The 19,835-nt window shown below is 38.1% G+C and overlaps 3 protein-coding genes across 7 annotated transcripts; all 3 read right to left on the bottom strand.

Moving 5' to 3' along the window:
• Positions 1,171-11,561, bottom strand: LOC18614370. 5 transcript variants are annotated; one of them, XM_007052096.2, is made up of 18 exons: positions 10,484-11,561; positions 9,399-9,938; positions 9,183-9,299; positions 7,116-9,098; positions 6,917-7,033; positions 6,534-6,716; positions 6,391-6,453; positions 5,768-5,839; positions 5,411-5,674; positions 4,783-4,902; positions 3,878-3,937; positions 3,246-3,286; positions 3,042-3,119; positions 2,874-2,958; positions 2,145-2,308; positions 1,935-2,048; positions 1,697-1,858; positions 1,171-1,574 (listed from the first exon to the last, which is right to left on the bottom strand). In XM_007052096.2, the coding sequence occupies exons 1-15, from the start codon at positions 11,366-11,368 to the stop codon at positions 2,183-2,185; spliced, it is 4,734 nt and encodes a 1,577-aa protein (XP_007052158.2). In that variant the 5' UTR covers positions 11,369-11,561; the 3' UTR covers positions 1,171-1,574; positions 1,697-1,858; positions 1,935-2,048; positions 2,145-2,182. The 5 variants fall into 5 exon arrangements, with proteins under 5 accessions (XP_007052158.2, XP_017984651.1, XP_017984648.1 ...); XM_018129162.1 differs by having other exon boundaries at positions 1,171-1,597; XM_018129159.1 differs by having other exon boundaries at positions 1,171-1,616.
• Positions 12,479-14,186, bottom strand: LOC18614372 (putative pre-16S rRNA nuclease). Its single transcript, XM_007052108.2, has 6 exons — positions 13,763-14,186; positions 13,600-13,659; positions 13,400-13,512; positions 13,176-13,244; positions 12,998-13,049; positions 12,479-12,868 (listed from the first exon to the last, which is right to left on the bottom strand). Exons 1-6 carry the CDS (start codon positions 14,048-14,050, stop codon positions 12,749-12,751), a joined length of 702 nt encoding a protein of 233 aa, XP_007052170.2. The 5' UTR covers positions 14,051-14,186; the 3' UTR covers positions 12,479-12,748.
• Positions 14,466-19,565, bottom strand: LOC18614373. Its single transcript, XM_007052109.2, has 2 exons — positions 18,936-19,565; positions 14,466-16,145 (listed from the first exon to the last, which is right to left on the bottom strand). The coding sequence occupies exons 1-2, from the start codon at positions 19,563-19,565 to the stop codon at positions 14,574-14,576; spliced, it is 2,202 nt and encodes a 733-aa protein (XP_007052171.2). The 3' UTR covers positions 14,466-14,573.

The raw sequence follows: 19,835 nt of genomic DNA on the forward strand, positions 1-19,835 counted from the left end.
TCTTTCTGTTTAGATAATTGAAATGATGTACGCATCCAAGTCAAAATAGGAAAAAGTCGCTACGACTCCGTTTTGTCAAGTGTCTCTCTCTCTCCTTTTCTGTCTACGTACGCGGAATACTGCGCCTCCTCCTCCCAATCATTCTTATTTCACTTTGATTTGACAGTGGATCCACCTTGACTAAGACTTAAAAATAGTTATTTACTTATTATTTTATTCCCAAAGAAATGGTACAAAAGATGCGGCAAATGACGGTTTGCAGAAAGATTAGACAGTTTCCTCTCAGAACCCATGTAAAGTAAAGCAGTGGCAGAGCAAGACATAGAATTCAGGGAAGGAAAGTCTGAAGTGACGATGTGCAACAACGACTCAACCAACCATCACTCCCAAAGGTCAGTTGCAGATTAGCAATTTCAGAATCCTTATTAATTACTGCTATTTTAGAGTTCCGGCCTTACCCATTTCTAAAACTTTTTTTCCAATAATAACAACAAGCCATCAGGTGTTTTAATCATAAACCTCTATCTCAAAGCATGTTTTTTTCTTCACAAAATGCAGCTAATTCTTTCACTGTCTGACAGAGAAAACGGGGGAGGACTAAATTGCTCCATCAAGTTCCATGCTGTAGTTGTGTTTACCATTAATACATCATGCACACTCCTCCAGACAAAATATCAAGGAAGAGACGAGTCTCCTTTCGACACCCACTATTGCCATATGTCGACCTTCTTCGTTAATCTCTGCATATATGTTGTGGCATTGGTCACTAAAATGAATCTCTCAGCTACCAGCACAAGTTCCCATCTCATATTCAATGCCATCAATCAATTATCTGGAGCTCTTGCGTTAGTTATACTTCTTTTAATCCTCGTCCCACTTATTGGATGGCTTAGTTTTGCCCTCTGGGTTGTTTGCGTTGTCTGGACTGCTAAAGAATGCCATCCACAATTCTTAAGATGGTTTTACCAAACTGTATCTCGTATATTTAATATATGGAAATTATTACTAGGACGCCGCTTGATGAAGGAGGAAAAGAGGCTCCCCATCTGAAATCTTACTTCTCTAGGTCCTTAATATTATATTCATGTATTATCGGCTGCGAAGAAATCCCATAAGATTTATCTTATCTTGCTAGTACGGAAAGTAAAATTAATAAAGCAAACACTTGAATTTGGGTCAAAATAAATATGAAGTTCTAGTTTAGTATACTGTTGTTAAATGATAATACTTAATGTAAAACAAGATATCATTGTTTGGAGTCTTATTTCTCCCATATCAAATGGCTGTACAAACTTTATATTATCTTTTTCTTCAAGATAAATTCTGTATTTACGCCTTGGGGAGCACGACCATTGTAATAAGGTATTGCTATGGTCACAACATATTATTAGATGATAACTCAGACCACCCTTCAGATCAGCTGCAAAATTGACGCAATTGATCAGTAGAAATGACCAATTTTGATGCATATTTGTCTTGCCCTTTCTCCCTTTTTGTTGCAAACCCGCTACCAAGGTACAGGGCTGCTCTTTCATGTAGGAGGCAAGAGAACACACTCCAGCCTTGTTAATTCTCTACCATACAATCAAGCATCCATCTTTAATGACAGCAATAACCTGTAAGCTTAAAAGACAAACAAAGAGCAATGCAAGAGCATGGGGAATAAATGTCTACATAGCAAAACATAATTGAATACCTTCATAACAATAACAGCATCTCATACAAACGAACTTGCAACTCTTTGCACGCTTTGAACTTGACAATCACCTCAGCTCAAAACTATGAGCTCGGCAGACTTTCCCTTCAGAAGTTGCAAAAAAATTGATGCAAAGGACAAATCTGCTTTTAAAAATTTGTCCTGAAAAGAAAAAGAATTCATTGAATCTCAAAGAAACAGCAAATTAAAATCAAAATCTCTATGAAATTTTTCCTACCTTTGAGCCAATCCCTGGATTGGCCTAACAGAAAATTGATCACCTTAGAGCCCATTCCCAAGGACTTTCAGTGAACAATCAAGTCCCAAAGCTCCCATTGTGTGAAGACTTCAACTTTACATCAGTAATGTTAGCATAAGAATGTTTCTGATAAGCCAAAATTATATATTTCCAACTAAGCAACATTATTATCAAGGGGCAAAAGAATACCTTCCGGACAGATAAGATTTCCCAAACAACTAAAGCCCCTATGATAAATTCATACTTGGGATGATTTTTTGAAGCATTCTGCATGGTGGGTTAAAACATGAATTGATGTTACTTGATAGGCAGGTAAGCTCGTTCTCCAGTGTAGAATAGGCCTCTGAAAATGCCTGCATTACAAAATATTTTATATATAAGACATAAAAAAGAAATGTAATGACCACACAAATTTTCTGGGAAAGCATCTTCTTTTAATAGTTGTTATCCCATGCTGTAAACAGTTAGAGATTAATGCTACCAGAAAGATTATGCTCACAGATCTAGGTCAACAATTCCATAGAGTAGTAAGCTAGCTAAGGCTTTACTTGCTAAACGTGTCAATGACTTCCCAAAACTTTTCTCTTGCTACTAGTTTCTAGAAGGCCAATATGCACCTTAATTGCAAAGATATTCATGCTTCAATCTACTAATTCTTTTCTCAGAAGCAGGTAAAATAAGTATTGTTCTCCCTTCCTCCTCCTTAAAGCTATGGTAAAACTTAAATGAAACATTTTATTTATTACAATAAAAAAAAACTTTTTCGACATTCAGAAGCTGTATATCAACCATGAGTCAACATTTAGAAGCAAATTTAAGTTTTATCATACAGTGGGTCAATAATAAATGTAAAGACAATAATCATGCCAGGGCCAGTTCCGTAAAAGCTAATAAATCGAAATGAAATATCATCCTGACCTTGATACACTGATGTATCCGAAAGCAATTTCTCCCCACATTATTTGTTGGAAAAAGAGGATCATCAATGTGTATAGGATCAATGCTACAAAAGAAGCATCAAATCATCAGCATTCAGTAGCATCCAAGTTATAAGCAGTTCCCAGCAAAAGAAAATATTACTATTACCTATAGCCTCTCTCTCTGTTTATATATACTCCACTTCCCTGCACAGAAATTTGCATTTGTCGGGGATCAAACACATTCCTGTACCACCAGATATTGAAATAATAAATCATTAATGTTCATAAATATTTTACAGTAAGACACCAGTTGGGTAAATATTTTCAACTACCATAGAAATGAAAAAAACATTCAAGGCTTTCAACTCACCCAAAAAAGTAAAGAAAATCCATCAGAAGGCTTCCAAAATTCTGCAAGAAACATTGAGTTCAAATTAGGCAAAAGCACTTGTTTATTGCAAGCAGCACAAAAGAGAAACAGATAACACAAACTGAAAGAGAGAATAAAAAATTTCAAGTCACTGAACGAAACCAAAGGTCAATATTCTTTCTACAACATCATAAACCATACTTCAATTGTCTAATCAATCATCTAAACTTGCCAGTAGAGGGCCTTTCTGTTCATCCCACCAAAGTTTTTTCCCTCAAATGGATGGCAATCGTAAGTACAAAAAATACAAATTCTGTAATAGCATTGGTGTAGCATTGGGCATCGAGTAAGCTCTGAATTAAACATTCATCGAGTATAGTTACATTTTCACCTCCCACGTCCACATTAAACCACCTTAAAACAGCACTACAGGTTTAATCTGAAGATTATAATTCAATATATCAATGTTGAATCAAAGAATAATTTTCACCCTCACTACTGAAAACCATTTGAAACAGATACTTCAATCCCAATAGTAATAGAAACAGAAAATTTATAGCAGCCTCCTCCAATAAAGGGAAAAATGTCAAAGATAATTGAAAGTTATGAAAACAGTTTAAGTGCTAAGTTACTTGGTTGATAGGCCGTCCAAGATGATGCTCATGCTGTAGAAAACGTGTAATAAGTAACACCTACAAGAAGCACGAAACAGCAAGGGAGTAAATACAAACCCAATGAATTTATTCACTGATAAATAAACTGTCCTGACCAGTAGCAGATTAAAGTGGAACTTCAGTAAACACATGAATATCTATACAAAAATTAGCAGAATGCTATGAAGAATTCCAGTGTCCTCTTTAATATTTATTTTCCAATGAAATATGTTGCTTGAACAATCAAAAAATGGAAGTCCACATTCATTTACAAAAGGAAATTTGCCTTCAGAACATATGGCATGTTAACCAAATTATAACTTACTAGGTTATAAGTGATCAAGAAGCTTATGGTAACTGACAGCACATTTAGGACTATAAAATCTTGTACTGAGCTAGGAACAAACAATATGGTATATCTGATTCCGGATTACTTGTATCGTTTCCAATGCCTATAAACATTCTGTCTTACACAGATTCCTTAAATCTTGCAGCTCAAAATTGAATGGCAGAAAGTATTCGGGTAATGGCTCAAGTAGCTGGATCTAAAGTTACATTGAGCTTTATCAACTGAGCTGCTATTAAGCTTATAGCAAGTTTCATGTGATTAAATTCAGAATTAGTGTATAGTGTACATAGCTGCACAGCCAATGCTCCTCCAGCTTATAATTGTTAAGAAACTCAAAGTAAACCAACAAACACAGCTAGGAGAGAGTTCTCTTAAACCTTAGACTATTTAGCTAGTCTGTAGGAAGATCTTCATCTCACGTGTAGTATGTAAATAGACTTGCAGACACATAAGCAGGACAGTTGAATCATAATTTTCAACTGTAATTGGTTAGAATCAACATCTCAGTTCATTTCTATGCCCAAACATCACTCACCAGGCAATATGAACTTAAGCCACCAGAGTAGGACTGATCCAGGCTACGATCTGCTAAGAACTGTTTTAGTACCAAAGCAAGAGGCATAGCAGCTGGAAATTGCTCAGTCAGCTCCCTCACCTGCAAAGAACAAATTGAAATTTATAAAATAATTTTAAATCAGAAATAGAGCAAAACACCTGAATCTAATATGTAGAAATTTATAATTGATTGATGAGACTCTGAAATAGGAAATGCCCCAAAAAACAAATTAAGAAGAAGAAAAAAGGATTGAACACCCTAAAGTTCATGTACCAACTATGTCCTAAATGTACAGACATTTGTCTCATTCCTACATAAACTGCACTCTAAAACTTTAAGGACCATAAAGTTAGAAAACATTTGTATAAGAAACGTGAAAAAAGCTTGTAACGCCACTGATGGTTACTCAATAAGCTTATTCTGAAATCCAACATGGACAAAATAAGCCCCTTCCTGATAACATCCTTCATTAGGCAATAGTTAAACAAATATTCTCCTCAATTTTCCAGGAAAGAGGCTATTATTTAGCAATAGAATCATGTCACAGGCTCCAACGTCAGACGCAATTCAAAAGATTATGTGAAGTCAAATTCATGTAAAAGATTACCAGTTCTGTAGTTTGGAGTCCTGTATGTGATGGAGACTTGAAACTGATGTCTAGACGAACTGATTTGACATCCTTCATATTACCATAACTTATTTTTGAACACTTAGGTGAAGCAGAGTCTTCTAAGCCAACAGTATCAGAATGAGCATGGTTGCCACGTTCAGCACTCTTCTCTATTTGCTCATCTGTTGGTGATTGTAGATTAGAGGCCGCAGAAGTGATTAGGTCATCAGGAACTTCTACCACAAGCATAATAATAGGAATCTGAATGCCAGAGAGATAACATTGTGAGAAAAGAGATGGAAAGAAAGAAGTAAAGCTAGAATGAAGAAAGAATCTAACAAGAAAAGGCATTACAGCTGTATTTTCCACAGTCTTCAGAGAATCATTCTTTACCCACTCCTGATTGGCAAGATACCTGGCAGCATGCTGGAAAACAAATGTAACAGTTTCAATCTTCTAAAAAGGCTATGCCAAAATATCAGATAATGACAGCAATTTCCCAGAAGTATTTTGCAGGGGAAAAACAAGTCCACACACACACAAGGTTCACGCAAGCCATACAATAGTGCACCAACAACTAATTACAATGGCTGGAGGGGTATCATAAGTTATATTGCATATAGAAAGGAACAAGGGAAAATGCAAATGTTGCTGGCACATTAATCAGGAAGACCAAAACGTCAATGTAAATAACAGGAACCTAATACTGTATAACAAAATCAAGTATTCCTAATTCAATGTCTACCACTTGGTACGTACACCAGATTTATCGTAGCCTTTGAAACACTTCAAGGAATGTATGAATATGCCTTTTCTAAAGAAAAAGGGAGAAAGAGAATAACATGTGCTCAACATTTTTAGAAGAACACTATGATATTTCAATTTCTATTAACTCATAAAATGACTAATTTGAAATATCAAGAAAATGAGACAATAAGTTCAAACTACAGCACAACCAATTACAATAATACTAATACCTGAAGACAAGTTTCTTTAATACCATTACGTCCTTCTAAAATCCCAGCTTCTTTGATAGGTTCCTAAAAACAATGTTTGCAGATGAGTTTCTTGCCATAAAGTATAAGCATACGATCAACATAATAACACATGAAGCACTCACCAGATTCCTTACTGGAGGAAGACAAACCACAAGGTCTACATCACTTGTTGGAAGAGATAAGCCGGTTGCACTTGAACCAAAGACATTTGTCCTTGACCTAGGCCATAGGACTTGGAGAGACCTTGTAACCCGCTTGACAGCCCAATTAATGTATGGCTTACGAGCCATATTCTCTGCTGCAACCTTAAACATGAACACATCATACAAATAGTCAGCAATGTAACAAGGCCCAGCAAATAATGCATAAACAACAGACAGGGAAAAAATCCTTGTGCAAAATAATGTTCAAGATCATGGAAACAATAAATTTGGAGGAAAAACAGGATCAATCATTCGCTTTTTCCTTTTCTTCTTTATTTTCTAGGGACCAATAAACTGCTTACCTGCTTGCAGAAAGATTCAATTTCATCATTAAGGAGGCTGTGTATTGAAGAGAGAGATGCCTTTCGTGCTGGGCAGCTCTGTAACTCAGGTGGTTGCAGAGGAAATGACACATCTGGCTGCAGAATAATCACATAAATCTACAAATTTAACACATAAACCATAACTTCAGATTTGATATAATGCTGGTGCTATACTTACATGTTCCTGATCACGAGCCAGCTGAGACATTGCAATCAAATGGTCTTGCAGCAAAGCACCAGGTAGAGGATGGATCATTGGATGGGCTGAAAGACTCTTACTTCTCCAAGAAGGCCAAACAACTTCAGTACCATCCATGCGAACACAAGCTTCCTCCGAGTTAGTTCCATCATGGTACAGACCTCTCATACCCCAATGTCTTGGGCTAGAGCTACCAGATCTAACCGTTGGAAAACCCCTCTGTTTCCTTGAGTCGTTTACAGGAGACGGTGGTGGTGGACGTGGAGCTCGTGGAACACACAGCACAACCGGTGACGGAGGCCGTTTGATCCGAGGTTGCTCCCGCCTAGTAGGAGGAACACAAGGGCTCTTATGATCATGACCACGCTTAAAGTCAGATCTTGACCTCTCCCTTGATATGTTTGGAATGATTATAGGACGCAAAATGGGGTAAGGAAGTGAATCCCCTGTTTTCCCTTCAACATCACTAGATAAATTGGCCAAAGATCCAGAGGCTTCCTCCTCTGTTGCCGCATCAGGTGTAGGTGATGGAGAATGCAGCACTTTGCCAGGCACATCATTTCCTGGCACAACATAACTAACTGCCTGGTGTCCAGGACCCAAAGGTTCAAAAGGGGAACAAAATGGAGCAGCAGTTGGAGAAGTCAAACCGTTTGTACTATAAGATGAAGAGAAAGCAACCATGTCATCAACAGCCCTACTCATGTCTGCTTCATGCCAGGCCCATGAGCTGTCATCAGAGCTAAGGGATGGAGGTCTAGAAAAACCAGTCCCTGGATGATCAGAAGGATTCCAATACATCACACCCCCACCAAAGTATTGATTATAATCTATACCAGAAACTGCATGCACCTCAAATTCTTCCTCTGATATCCAGTGGCTATCACATTCATCAGCAAGTTCTACTGTATTTGCCAGATCTGGCAAGTCAAAGAAATCCCCAGAATACTTTCTCTCATCATCAAGGTTCTTTGTATTAAACTGAAAATTTTGAGACGCAAAACCCTGCTGAAAAGCTGTCTGTCGCCTTGAGATAAATCCAGAGCCATAATTGCAAGTAATTGGTGGTGTCAATCCAGAAGCACTGCGAACCATAGGGGGCCAATCTAAACTCATTGGCATTGGGCGAGATAAGATTCGATTGCACCCACTTTCAATCTGAGGATTTCTTGCCTGATGCATGGTGGGCACAAAAGGTTGGCGGATGTGATTGTGCCAATTGTGACCAACATCTAGGTGCAATCTATCAGTGGCAGCTGGAACATGTGAATTTATAGAAGGAAAATAAAAGGGAGCTACACTAGGCCACTCATATGAAAGGCATTGAGGAGAGCTTGTGGGTGCAGTATCATAAAGTTTTTTATCTTGCACCTGAATCACAGAAACTTCCTCTTTAACATCAAGTGTATTCCCTGATGCATCAGGAGAAGTTGAATTTTCCTGAATTTTACTTGCACTATGAGAATTTTGTAAGTTGATGCCTTCACCAGTGAAAACACTATCAGATTCTGGCACAGGGATAATCGGAGGCAAACGATTACATTCTACCCTACAATTTGAATCCTCTTGTCCAGTAGCAATAAATTCATTCTCAGTTACATCTTTTGAGTAATCCTCTTGTCCGGTGGAACCAACCTCAGGATCTTGCACGTGCATGGCAATTTCCTCCCTGAAAGGCTGATTATGTGGTCTATTAGGACTTGAATTTGATTCAAGGACGTTGCTCTGGCTCATTGTATCAGTTGGCACACCCTGTATGTTTAAATTATCCAATACACCACTGGAATTTGTTGCCTCATCTTGAAAAATAAAAGACGAAGTGGAAGCCTCTATGACTGCCTTCTTGGAAGTTTTAAGTTCAGTCGTACCATTGACGCAAGTGTGTTTGTTTTTATTCTTTTCCTTCCGACTCTTCCTTGCTGCAGCTCGTCCTTTTCCACCAATCAATGATTGGGTATGTTCCTGATGACAGAGTACCAGTTATGCAAGTATTTAAAATTTAAATAATTAACAAGAGAATACCATCCAAAAGAAAAGCTGTGTGACCATTTCCATTTGTGATGGAGTTTTTCTGTTAACATCTTTCCCATGAGTTATAACAGGCATCTTGCTGGACTCCTTCAAATCTGCTTTCTTATTATTAGTTGATACAGATTCAAGATCCTGACATATTACTAGAAACAATTAAAATAAAATTGCTCAACACATATAAATGAACACAAAAACACATCTAGAAGGGTTTCAATATAAAGAAAAAAGTACCTTGAGAGGTTTTTCTGGCAGAAGGTCATTCACCTCTGCCTTCGCCACAGGAATTTGCTTTTTTATGTTTCGGGACCTTCCCTTTTTCTTACGGCTACATGCACTGAACTTATCCTTGGATTTATCGGATGAAGAGTTAAAATTTCCTTCTCCGAGAAGTTCAAGTTTTGTGCAATCAAGTGAAATAACCATGAGAATGTCTCGCAGCTTTCTTAATATACTATCAGTAAAGGTACTTATAGAACCTAATGCACTAAAAAACACCTTTCCCATATCACACTTATTATGATATGATAGCACCAAAGTAACAATATCCTGAAGCACAAATAAACTACTGAAGACATTGGTTAGGGAATTAGGTTTTCCAAAACGAGAACCAGCTGTAATAATTATGCCAAATTCTGCATCCTCCAGGCGTTTTGGGATGGTACCCAGCAGTGGTTCACTATAATTGTACCTCATTGGTTGTTCTGCTCCTCCACTAAAAAGCCACATTTCATCCTCTGAGGCACTACCTGCTGCATTCAGAACCTCAAGAGTCTGAAAGCCCAAATTAAATAAAAAGTAAGCCTCATTGTTCACAAAATTTTCAAGAGTATGTAAAATAGATAATAATTGTCAAAAATTACAAATGATCCATGTGCGAGAAATCTTTAAAAATATTCTATATACATTGCATTAGTAAATCAAACTAAAGAAAGATCCAAGCATAACACATTGGAGCAACACATACAAATTTATCTTTGTATAAAAGATTACAAGCGAAGCCCCAACAAGATAAAACGGGAAACTATAAAAGGAAGGTAGAACTACAATTTATAGTTCTTCTCAGCTCTTACAACGAGTTTATATAATTAATTTACCCTTAACCAGCCCACCATGTTTGAACCTCCTCTCTCTTAACAACAGAAATTACTCCAGAACTCAACCAAAACAGTAATTTTAGTCATTAATAACCAAATTAAAACAGGGTTCATAATTCACAAAAATTTCTCCTTTTGTTAACCACACTTAATAATGGCAATGTCATACAATAAAATACATCAATAAAATGAGCATTGAGATAACAAAGTTTTAAACAATACCAGGGATTTAGCAGCTTTTCCAATAATTGCAGTCAATACCTTCCTCCTTGTTGCATCACCCAAATTTACCCACCAATCCACGCATCCTTTCTTCCTCCAATACACATTTGCTGCTACCCCTGCGGCATTCACCTTCTCTTTCAATTTCACCCCTCTTCTCTTCCCATTATTAAAATTCAACCACGCCAACCTCAACGCCACCTCTAATCTATTTACCAAAAAAGCCTCTATACTATAATACCCTTTTGATTTTAACCACTCTAATTCAATCCAATCCGATCCCAATTCGCTCTGTTCCCCTCTCAGAAACGCACCGTTCGATACTTTATCCATGGTTTCAACAAACAGTTCCACATTTTCAACGAACTCTTCAGTCACCGTCATCGAATCGAGACTACTCACCGAACACGAACACTCGTCGATTTTTTCACCTTCTCTGGATCCGAAAAACCGAACCGACTCGAAAACCCGACGTTCCGACACGTTGGACTCGGCAACCCTAGAGAGGAGGCAGCGTGATTGCTTGTAACAGAGGCCGGGGAGGAAGGGAGGATCACGTGAGGGAAGGTCGGGGAGAATAATGAAGAAGCCGTGGCCACGCGTACGGAGCTTCCCCAGCATTTGGATAAGGAGCTGGGTGAACTTGAAATCGACGGTGGTGAGGTGCGCTTGACGTTGATGGACGGTGAGAGATGAGAACCATTTGAGGATTAAAGACCTCGGATTGTTGTTAGGGTTAGGGTTGGGATTTTGGGAGAGGGAATGGGAATGGTAGAGGGAGATGTGAGAAGTGAGTGAGTCGATGACTTGGTTCTGAGCCATGAGCGAGTTGGTCAGCGAATTGGATAACTGTTTGCGAGGGAAATTAGGGTTTGATTGGGACATTTCTTTTCACTTTGTTTTTAATTTTATTTTCTTGGTCCGTCTCTCTCGTCGGTTTTTCTTCTGTAGCAGAAGGACTAGGGAGCTTTAGACAAGAATGTAGGAGAGAGGAAAATGGCGAAGACAGGAGACGCTTGAGAGAGATTTGCGGGTAATGTTAAAACCAGGTATCCGGATCCGGATTCTCACCTGCGAATATGCTGCGGTGTCTTTACTTTAACTGACTGCTGCCTGCTGACTAGTAAAAAAGTTCCACGTCAGCGCCTTTCCGCCGCATTTTGAGACATACTTAAGAGGAAAGACATCAAATGGTTGGAATCTCAAGACAAAGATAATGACAAATAAAAATTTAAATAATCTTTTAATTGTAATAAAAATTTAACTATTTTTAGACTTAATGCCCGAGCTTATGTAATTAAAAACTTCACTTTTAATTAAATTATCAATTATTACGTAATTACATCAATTTATCAAATCATATTTTACATAAAAAGAAATAAATGGTTGGTATGACATTTAACAACCAATAAATTTTTATTAGGATTAAGAATTTAGTTGGAATTAAATAAAGTTCAAAACTCATTTAAACGTAATAAAAGATAAAAAAATTAAATAAATAAATTGTCATAATACAAAGATTTTCTTTAGATTTAAATCAAATAAATATTTAATATTTGACGATTAAATTGTTTGTGTCTATACCTTGTCGGTACTTTGAAGTGTGCATAATTTTGTTGCCTTAATCCAAATTTTAATTACAAAAAAAAAAAAGACAACTTCTTCATCTGCTCTAATTTTGCACATGATCTCTACTAATGGAAGGCCAGCTCTTTCATGTTGGGCTTGAAGTCTGTTTCATATGAGTCGGGCACTAAAACCATTTCCCTGCCAACACCAACGTCCAAATCCAAGCCAATCACCGACTCCCACAGAAAAACAGAAGGAAATCTGGGATCTCAATCGTTCACTGTCTCACCCCAAGTGCAAAAGTTAGAGTTTCTGTCATCCATATTTCCTGTTTGGTTCAATGGAACACTGTGTAGTTCCTGGTTTCTACTCTACCGCCATCAAATCAATATGAAAAAGAAGAAAAAAATGAGCAAAACAGGGACAAGAAGAAGAGACCACTCGGGATTTTCTTTGCCAATATGGTTATAAAAAGCAGCTGGAATTACATGCCAGGATATACAGATATCAGGCACAGACATTAGAAATTGTGAAGGACTCCTATCCTATAGTTCTTCAACTCTACATCTAAAAACAAGAATCAGTTCAAGTGAATAAGACTTCCAATCTCTTTGTCTGTACAAAACTGTTACCGGCGTCACTTGCCAAGAAGCAGAAAACAAGGATTTTGTTAACCTGTCAACCCACAAATTCATCTCAGGAAAAATCCATGTCTAGTGGTGCACCCCTTCTAAGTTTTTCTTGCAAATCCATCTGCTTTGGCAAAACAATTTCGATGTCCTCACCAGACATGGCAAAGTATCTCTCTAGTAATATCTGCAGAGGGTGAAATAAAGAGGGATAACAAAACAGAAACGACCTTGATTCAAATTCGATAATCTTCTTGATGAAACAAACAAAAATTATAACCAACATTTGGAAAATGTGAGAAAGCTCATCACATACCACAGCAGCATAAGCATCAGAGCTTTTCTGGCGAACAGACTTGCTAAGACCCCTGGAAGAGAAGTGAAAGAATTATGTTCAACTGACATGTATCAGACTTGTAACAATCAACAACAATTTTTCAACACAGGGTAATATCCAATTGCAAAAACTGCTCAAGAGAACAGAAGTAAAGTACAAGTTAATCATTCGGTATGCAGCGTCTGTGGATGTTCCATGTTCATCTTGCAGATACACTCTCCAACGCCTGCACACATTATTATACCAACAAATTGACATATCAAAAGCTGAAAACAAGTGCTTTTTGATGCAGATTATGTCCGTAGCAAATCGTTCCTTGAGAAATTTTAGGCAAAACTAAGCAAATCCACAAACAGTAAGAGGATATATGTAAGATACTACCTCTCCGCAGCTCGAACAGCTAGCCTTCCTGCAAGGCTGCGAACTTTGTTGGATTGAGGAGTCTCCTTTCCATCCCAAGATTTAGGAAGCCCAATTATGAATTCATCAGCCTCCTACAAATTTCCTCTCCCATTAGAGCAAATTTTGCATGGAAAGCTTTCAAGTAAAGCAAAAAAGCAATTCATTAATACAAAGAATACCTCATTTTCTGCTATCTCGAGCAGCTGTAGCTCAAGCTTTTGTCCTCTCAATTTCAAAACCTGGAAAGATAAGTCAGAACTAACAACAGCGTAAAACATAAAAACCCAGAAAAGCTAAAACGTAACAATTTGAAAGAGGTTTGTTTGCTGGCAATAAATATACCGTGAGAGGACGAACAGAGAAACCTTTGCTAAGGGCAAGGCCGGTGCGGGACAATCCCAAGTCTACCCCTAGACTGAACCCTCCTCTCCATTGGGGATTGCTCTTCCGGCGAAGGGCATTCGGGGGAAATTCTTGGACAGGAGACGACGAGGCCCTGAATTTCAGCTTGAAAATACAGGTTGACGTTGAGAAAAAGGGAAGAGAAGATGGGGATTTAGAGAGGGTTGGGTAAGAGTTGGTTCTGGATAGATTGAGGACCGGCTGTGATTGCAGTTGCAGTGAACACATTAGAGATAAGACTAAACAGGTAGAGCTTCGAGTTTTCCAACATCAAAGCTGATCAGTACGAGGTTGGATAAGTCATCTCGTATGTTCAGATTACAAGTACAAATAGTTCTTTATTAGAGGTAAAATCAAACTGAATTACAAGAAAAATTGTTACAGAAGTTGATCTACCCGTGTAAATGTAAGTTCAACAAATCAAGACACAGTACGTAATTAAAAATTATCGTACGAGCGTGTGAAAAGTATGAACTCGTACATGCTCCCTAGATAATCTATAGTTTACATATTCTAGGTTGATTTGTCGGACCTATGATTGACATGGTAGAAAAAACCTATATAACCAAGTTATTCTACAAGAGTAATGCTACTCATCCTCCACTTCTATCCCTCTTGATAAGGCACTAATTTATTGTATAAATTCAAGATGAAAACGACCAATTCAATTATGAATGAGAATTTTCAAGTTGAACCAATATATCATTGCCACATTAAGAGGGACAAATAGCATTTTGCTCAACCTAGTAGGCTATTTATTTTGCTCCTCCGGCTCCTCCTCCACTTCCTCTTCTGGATCCTCCTCTGGTTCCTCCACTTCCTCTTCAACTGGCTCCGAGGAGACTGTTTTACATTCTGTTCCGGTATCTTTTTCTGATGTTGATGACAGCAATGGCTTGTCTCCGGTGGCTTGATATTCTGCTGTTGCCAAGATGGGGTTATCCATGGGAGGACTGACTGCCTTATTTTCCAAATCTAAAGCTCCATTCTCGGCCTTAAAATCAATTCCTACGGGAGGTGGAACCTCAAACTTAGCAGTGAAACATTGTTGCTGACTCACTTCATTCTTTTCAGGTTCTGTCTTTTGATTCTCTGTTTTGTTAATTCCTGCAAGTAGCGAAGCTTCAGACTTTTCCACACTAGATTGCTGCCAAGTTTCAGCTTCTACCTTAACGGCTTCTCCCCCTCTCACTTCTGATGTGGCTAATGAACCTTCAGTAAACTTATGAGGATAATGGTTTTCAGAACTTGATAATCGTGCACATGGTGCTGCTGATGTTGCTGCCAGTAGAGGTAACTGAGGGGCTGCTAACCCTGGGACTTGGGCTTGACTAAGGACATAAGTCAACAGCTGAGCTAAAACAACTTGTGGGTCAGTAACGCCTTGTTGAATTTGAGGGATGAAGGAAGGTGATGGAGCATTAAAATTAGGTGGATAAAGTGCTTGAAGTCCTGCTTCTCCATATAAAGCCCGGTGCCCGTGAAACCTCTTCAGATTTGCAATGTGCTTTTTACCAGCCAAATGGCTGTTAAAAACCACATGTGATTCACACTTGACATTGCACAACTCACACATAAAAGGAATACCCCCCTTGGGTTTGGGAGGCTCAACAGGTCTTCTAGGTCGTTCATTACCTTTCATGTATTTACCACCTCGTCCCCCTCTCATCTTACGCTTGAAACCACGTCCCCGAGCTTCAGAGGCATCCCATAGTTTCCTTTTAGCTTTTGCAGAATCATTAGTTGATGCCTCAGAGTTATTCACTATGTCTTTCTGCTGCTCAGTTTCTTTCTTACTGTCATTAGTAACAGCCAAGGAGGGTGAAGTTTCCTGTTGATGTTGTCCCTCAGATCCCTCAACTTTCTCCAATTGAACAACTTCTGATCCTGAATTGGGCACTTGCACACTTTGCTGTCCAGTTATGACTTTGTTCAGCTTCTGCAGCTCTTCATGTACCTGCAAGTTTTTCTTATGTCGCTTTCCATTCTTATGCTGCTCCAGGATTTCTGGTCTGTTGCAATCAACCCTGCACAGTTCACACCAAGCCATACGTGGAGGTGGCCAGAGTGGAGCAGCAGGCACTTCAGTTGGTAATGCAGCTGTAGGTGGCATTACAGCAGCTGCACCACTTGGATCTACAGAATTAGGAATTGCTGATGTCACACCATTTGGAGGAAAGTGCCTGCTGCCACTTCGGCCACGACCCCTATTATATGGAGGTGCAGAGCCATCTGGTCTGAGGCCACGGTTACCAACATGACCCCGGCCGCCCCCTCTAGAAGACCTACCACCCCTCCTTCCACCCCTAGATGCAGGTTGCATCTGTAGAATAGATTCGAAGATGAGGTGCAACATGAAATCACATAGGTACTAAATTGACAGGATGAAATTAACATCAGAATAATAAGGTTAAATACATTCTCAACAGAGTAACATAAATTAAAACCGATCACACAGCTGTAGCAACATAACAGAAAATAGACAATGGACTTACGAGTTTTGGCAACATGCTGATGAATTGACCTTATAATAAATCAGACAGATGACAAGCTTAAGACTCAGATGCAGTAAATTGTGACGGGTTTTGGACAATATAAAAAACAAACAGCACAACAAGAGAAATATCCAATAGTTAACGCACACAGCAATCATATTAAGCTTATAGAACACGAGCCTGTGAATAAGCCGAAAAATTAAAGCTACTAAAGAATTTTTATCAGAGAATTTGAATTGGGACTACAACAATACTTGTAAGAATGTTCACCCAAGAGAAAACTCTGAGAAATCATGTATAACGCAGGCATAAAAAGGTCTACGCACTTTAATTAAACAAAAATGCTATAATGTACACAAAAGCAAATATTTCAAGGAGGCCAGAAAGAAGAAGAAGAAGAAGGAAGAATAAGCTGTTCAAAGTCATAGGCTAGCTTGAGACTTCCACAAGTAATTTTGGCACATTGCACACTAGTTATTAAACAACCGATCCTATTCTCTCTAGATCTATATCAAACAACAAAAAACTTGAAATTTCTATACAGAAAACCTAGATTTGTTATCTCTATCCATTTCTAGAGCACCTAAGACTGACTAAACATATGTGATATTCCGACTATCAGTGAGAAGAAATTGAACCATATTTAATATATAAAAGCAGTGACACTTCTGTTTAGAAGGGACAGGGTTATCCAAAGTAAAACATCAAGATGGCTCAAGAATTTAAGTCCTCCAATGATCTGGGAAATATAATTTCTCAAAATGAAAAAATTCAGCTGCTTTCTCAGGGACAACTAGAATTAAGAAATTTAAAACTAACACTCAAAAGTGTTTGGAAAAGCCTTTTTGTTTAATATTGTTATGTAACTTCCCTTCTGTAAAGCGTTGAGATGGCATCACCCATAAATGCTATAATTACTTTTAACTGAGAGGACCTTACCATGGAGATAAAGTCATATAAATAAGAAAATGGCAGTTGCTGTGGTTCAATGGTCAGGGAATCTTGGGGGGAAGGGGGAAATAATACAAAGGAAAGACCCACCAGAAATTCTATGCCAAAAGATTCTCAAAGTACTCCCCATCTAAAGTTTGGTCAGTATCAAGACAGAAGGAGATCTAGCAATCCTTGAGAACTCCGAATTTAAAACACTGGCCATGGATTTGATGCTCACCTAAGTCCAACATGAAAACTAAAGAAATTGAAACAGTGCATCAGTAAACAATTGCCACAGAATATAGCAGATGGTAATCAGAGGAAAAGGAAAAACAAGATAAGTGCCACATCCTTTAACTATGTGGGTGCCAAATGACTCAATTGAAAATTGCCACACAGTAAAGCAGTGGAAAAAGCATAAGAGCTGACTCATCATGATTATAATTATGAGCCATGGACTAAACCAAATGATAGCAATCAAACCCAACAGTGCTGGTTAACAAAATACTGAAGTTCTAGCACACAGAAAAGTTTGGGAATGAAAAATATCACTTGATTCAACGGAGCACATCAGCAAAGGGTGCTCTCAGGCCACATGAGCCCTAAAGCAACCAGTAAAGACCTATCACTATTCATCCATAACATGACACCCAAAGCTACAGCCACAAGTTATTGCAAACTTTTATGTTACATATCACTGTCTTTATTTGGTTGCTCTAGGGATTTGTGACCAATTAAACTGTTTGTCTTCTAATATCTTGCAAGTAAAGGGGATGAGTGCCAAGAATTCAGTACCTATAAGCTCTGTTGACCAATGGACATTCCCATATAAGCCTGATGGAGCACGACAAGACATTTACTCCAACATATATGATATCAATATTATGGAAGCCAAGCTATTACATATCCTTCAACCTAGCATAAAGACTGCAAATAATAAAATAGACAACATATTCAATCAGTATGTAAAATATTTGAGGAAAGCCAAGCATGGGATCCTTGAGCTCCTCAGAAACAAAATAAAAAGGGGTGACTCCACCTTGAGCCGATCCAACAAAATCTTATTTGAGCTAAAACTCAAATGGACTCAGCCCAGTCCTTTGATAAGAAATCTTTGCTGTACAATTCTCTTAATTTGCTACAAGATACCAAGGCTTTAAAACAAGAAGCAATCTATGCCCAGTCATATGTAGCATTGGTACTCTAAAGATAGACAAACACGAATTAATACAGCAAAGACTTTAACAAGATCATATATAGTTGCTTAAGCTAGGCTCATTTTAACTTAGAAACTGGGCAAAGTGCTAAACTGAGCCAAGTCCAGGCAACTGATTGTTATTGACAGTCCAAATACCATATCCACACATCACATCAACCAACAAACATTGTTAATTCATCCATTAACAAGTTTCAGAAGCAAAGCATTTTCCAAACCATGATTCTTACCATGTCTTAGCTAATCCAATTACAATACAATTTCCAATCACAACATTGGCCATTTTGGACACCAATGACAAGTCTCGTTCTTCCATGAACATCAAATTTTAAAACTTTTCAAGCAATTTAAACAAATTGGCAATCACCAAACTTTTAGAAAAATAAAATAAGATAATTCGAATATATTGTTCTTCAGGATTCAACCTTATGGCTCATAGAAGAAAATGTATATACAAAAGAACCCTAACCTGAGGGGGCCAATTATCCCTCTGGGCCAAATCCATATTCCCCACAAAATTCGCCGTCGCAAAGCCGGAATCCGATCCCGTCACCGGAATTACCTGCTGCTGCTGCTGCTGCTGCTGAGGCTCCACTGCAGGCTGCGGTTGATAGTAAACGGTTGGCTGATTGCGGTGGGCAGCGTCCAAGGGGACGCCGGGAGGGTGAATGGGAGCAGCGTCTTGACAAAACAGCGAGTATTGTTGGGAAGAAGAATCTTGAGGAGGAGGGTAATACTGGTATTGCTGTTGTTGTCGTCCTTGATCATATTGATACTGGTGTTGATTGGTGTAGGAATAGTAGGCGGCTGATTGATCGTACTGGGAAGGATCATATGCCTGCTGATATTGGTATTGCTGTTGGGAGGGTTGCTGCTTCGCCGTGTACTCCATCACTCTTCCGCAACTTTTCTTTGAACCAAAACAAAGAATTGCATAAACAAAATAATGTCCCCGCAAGAGAAATTGAAATGGATATATCCTCCTAAATTGGCAAAGGTCGTGAATATATTCTCCTAGATTGCTTATTCTTTTTTGTTTGTGCATTGTTTGGGAAAATTGCATTTGGTGTCCCCGGATCTTGTTTATTGACGGCCACATACTTCGAAAATTACAATATTATTTATTTATTATTCATTTCTCATGCCACCTTATTTTATTTTAATTTAAAATAATTATCATCTAAATCCCGAATTAATCATTCTTGACCCAAAATAAAAAAATTAAATAATTACTTTATGAAATAATTATTTTATTCCGTTTATACAATTTCGTTTTATCATTTTTATTTAACATAATTTTATTTCACTATTCGATTCATGAAATAGTTATTTCGTTCCGTGTTTATCGAATCCGAATGGTTGGACTGAG

Source organism: Theobroma cacao, chromosome 1, assembly GCF_000208745.1.
Source record: "Theobroma cacao cultivar B97-61/B2 chromosome 1, Criollo_cocoa_genome_V2, whole genome shotgun sequence".
Lineage (NCBI taxonomy): Eukaryota > Viridiplantae > Streptophyta > Magnoliopsida > Malvales > Malvaceae > Theobroma > Theobroma cacao.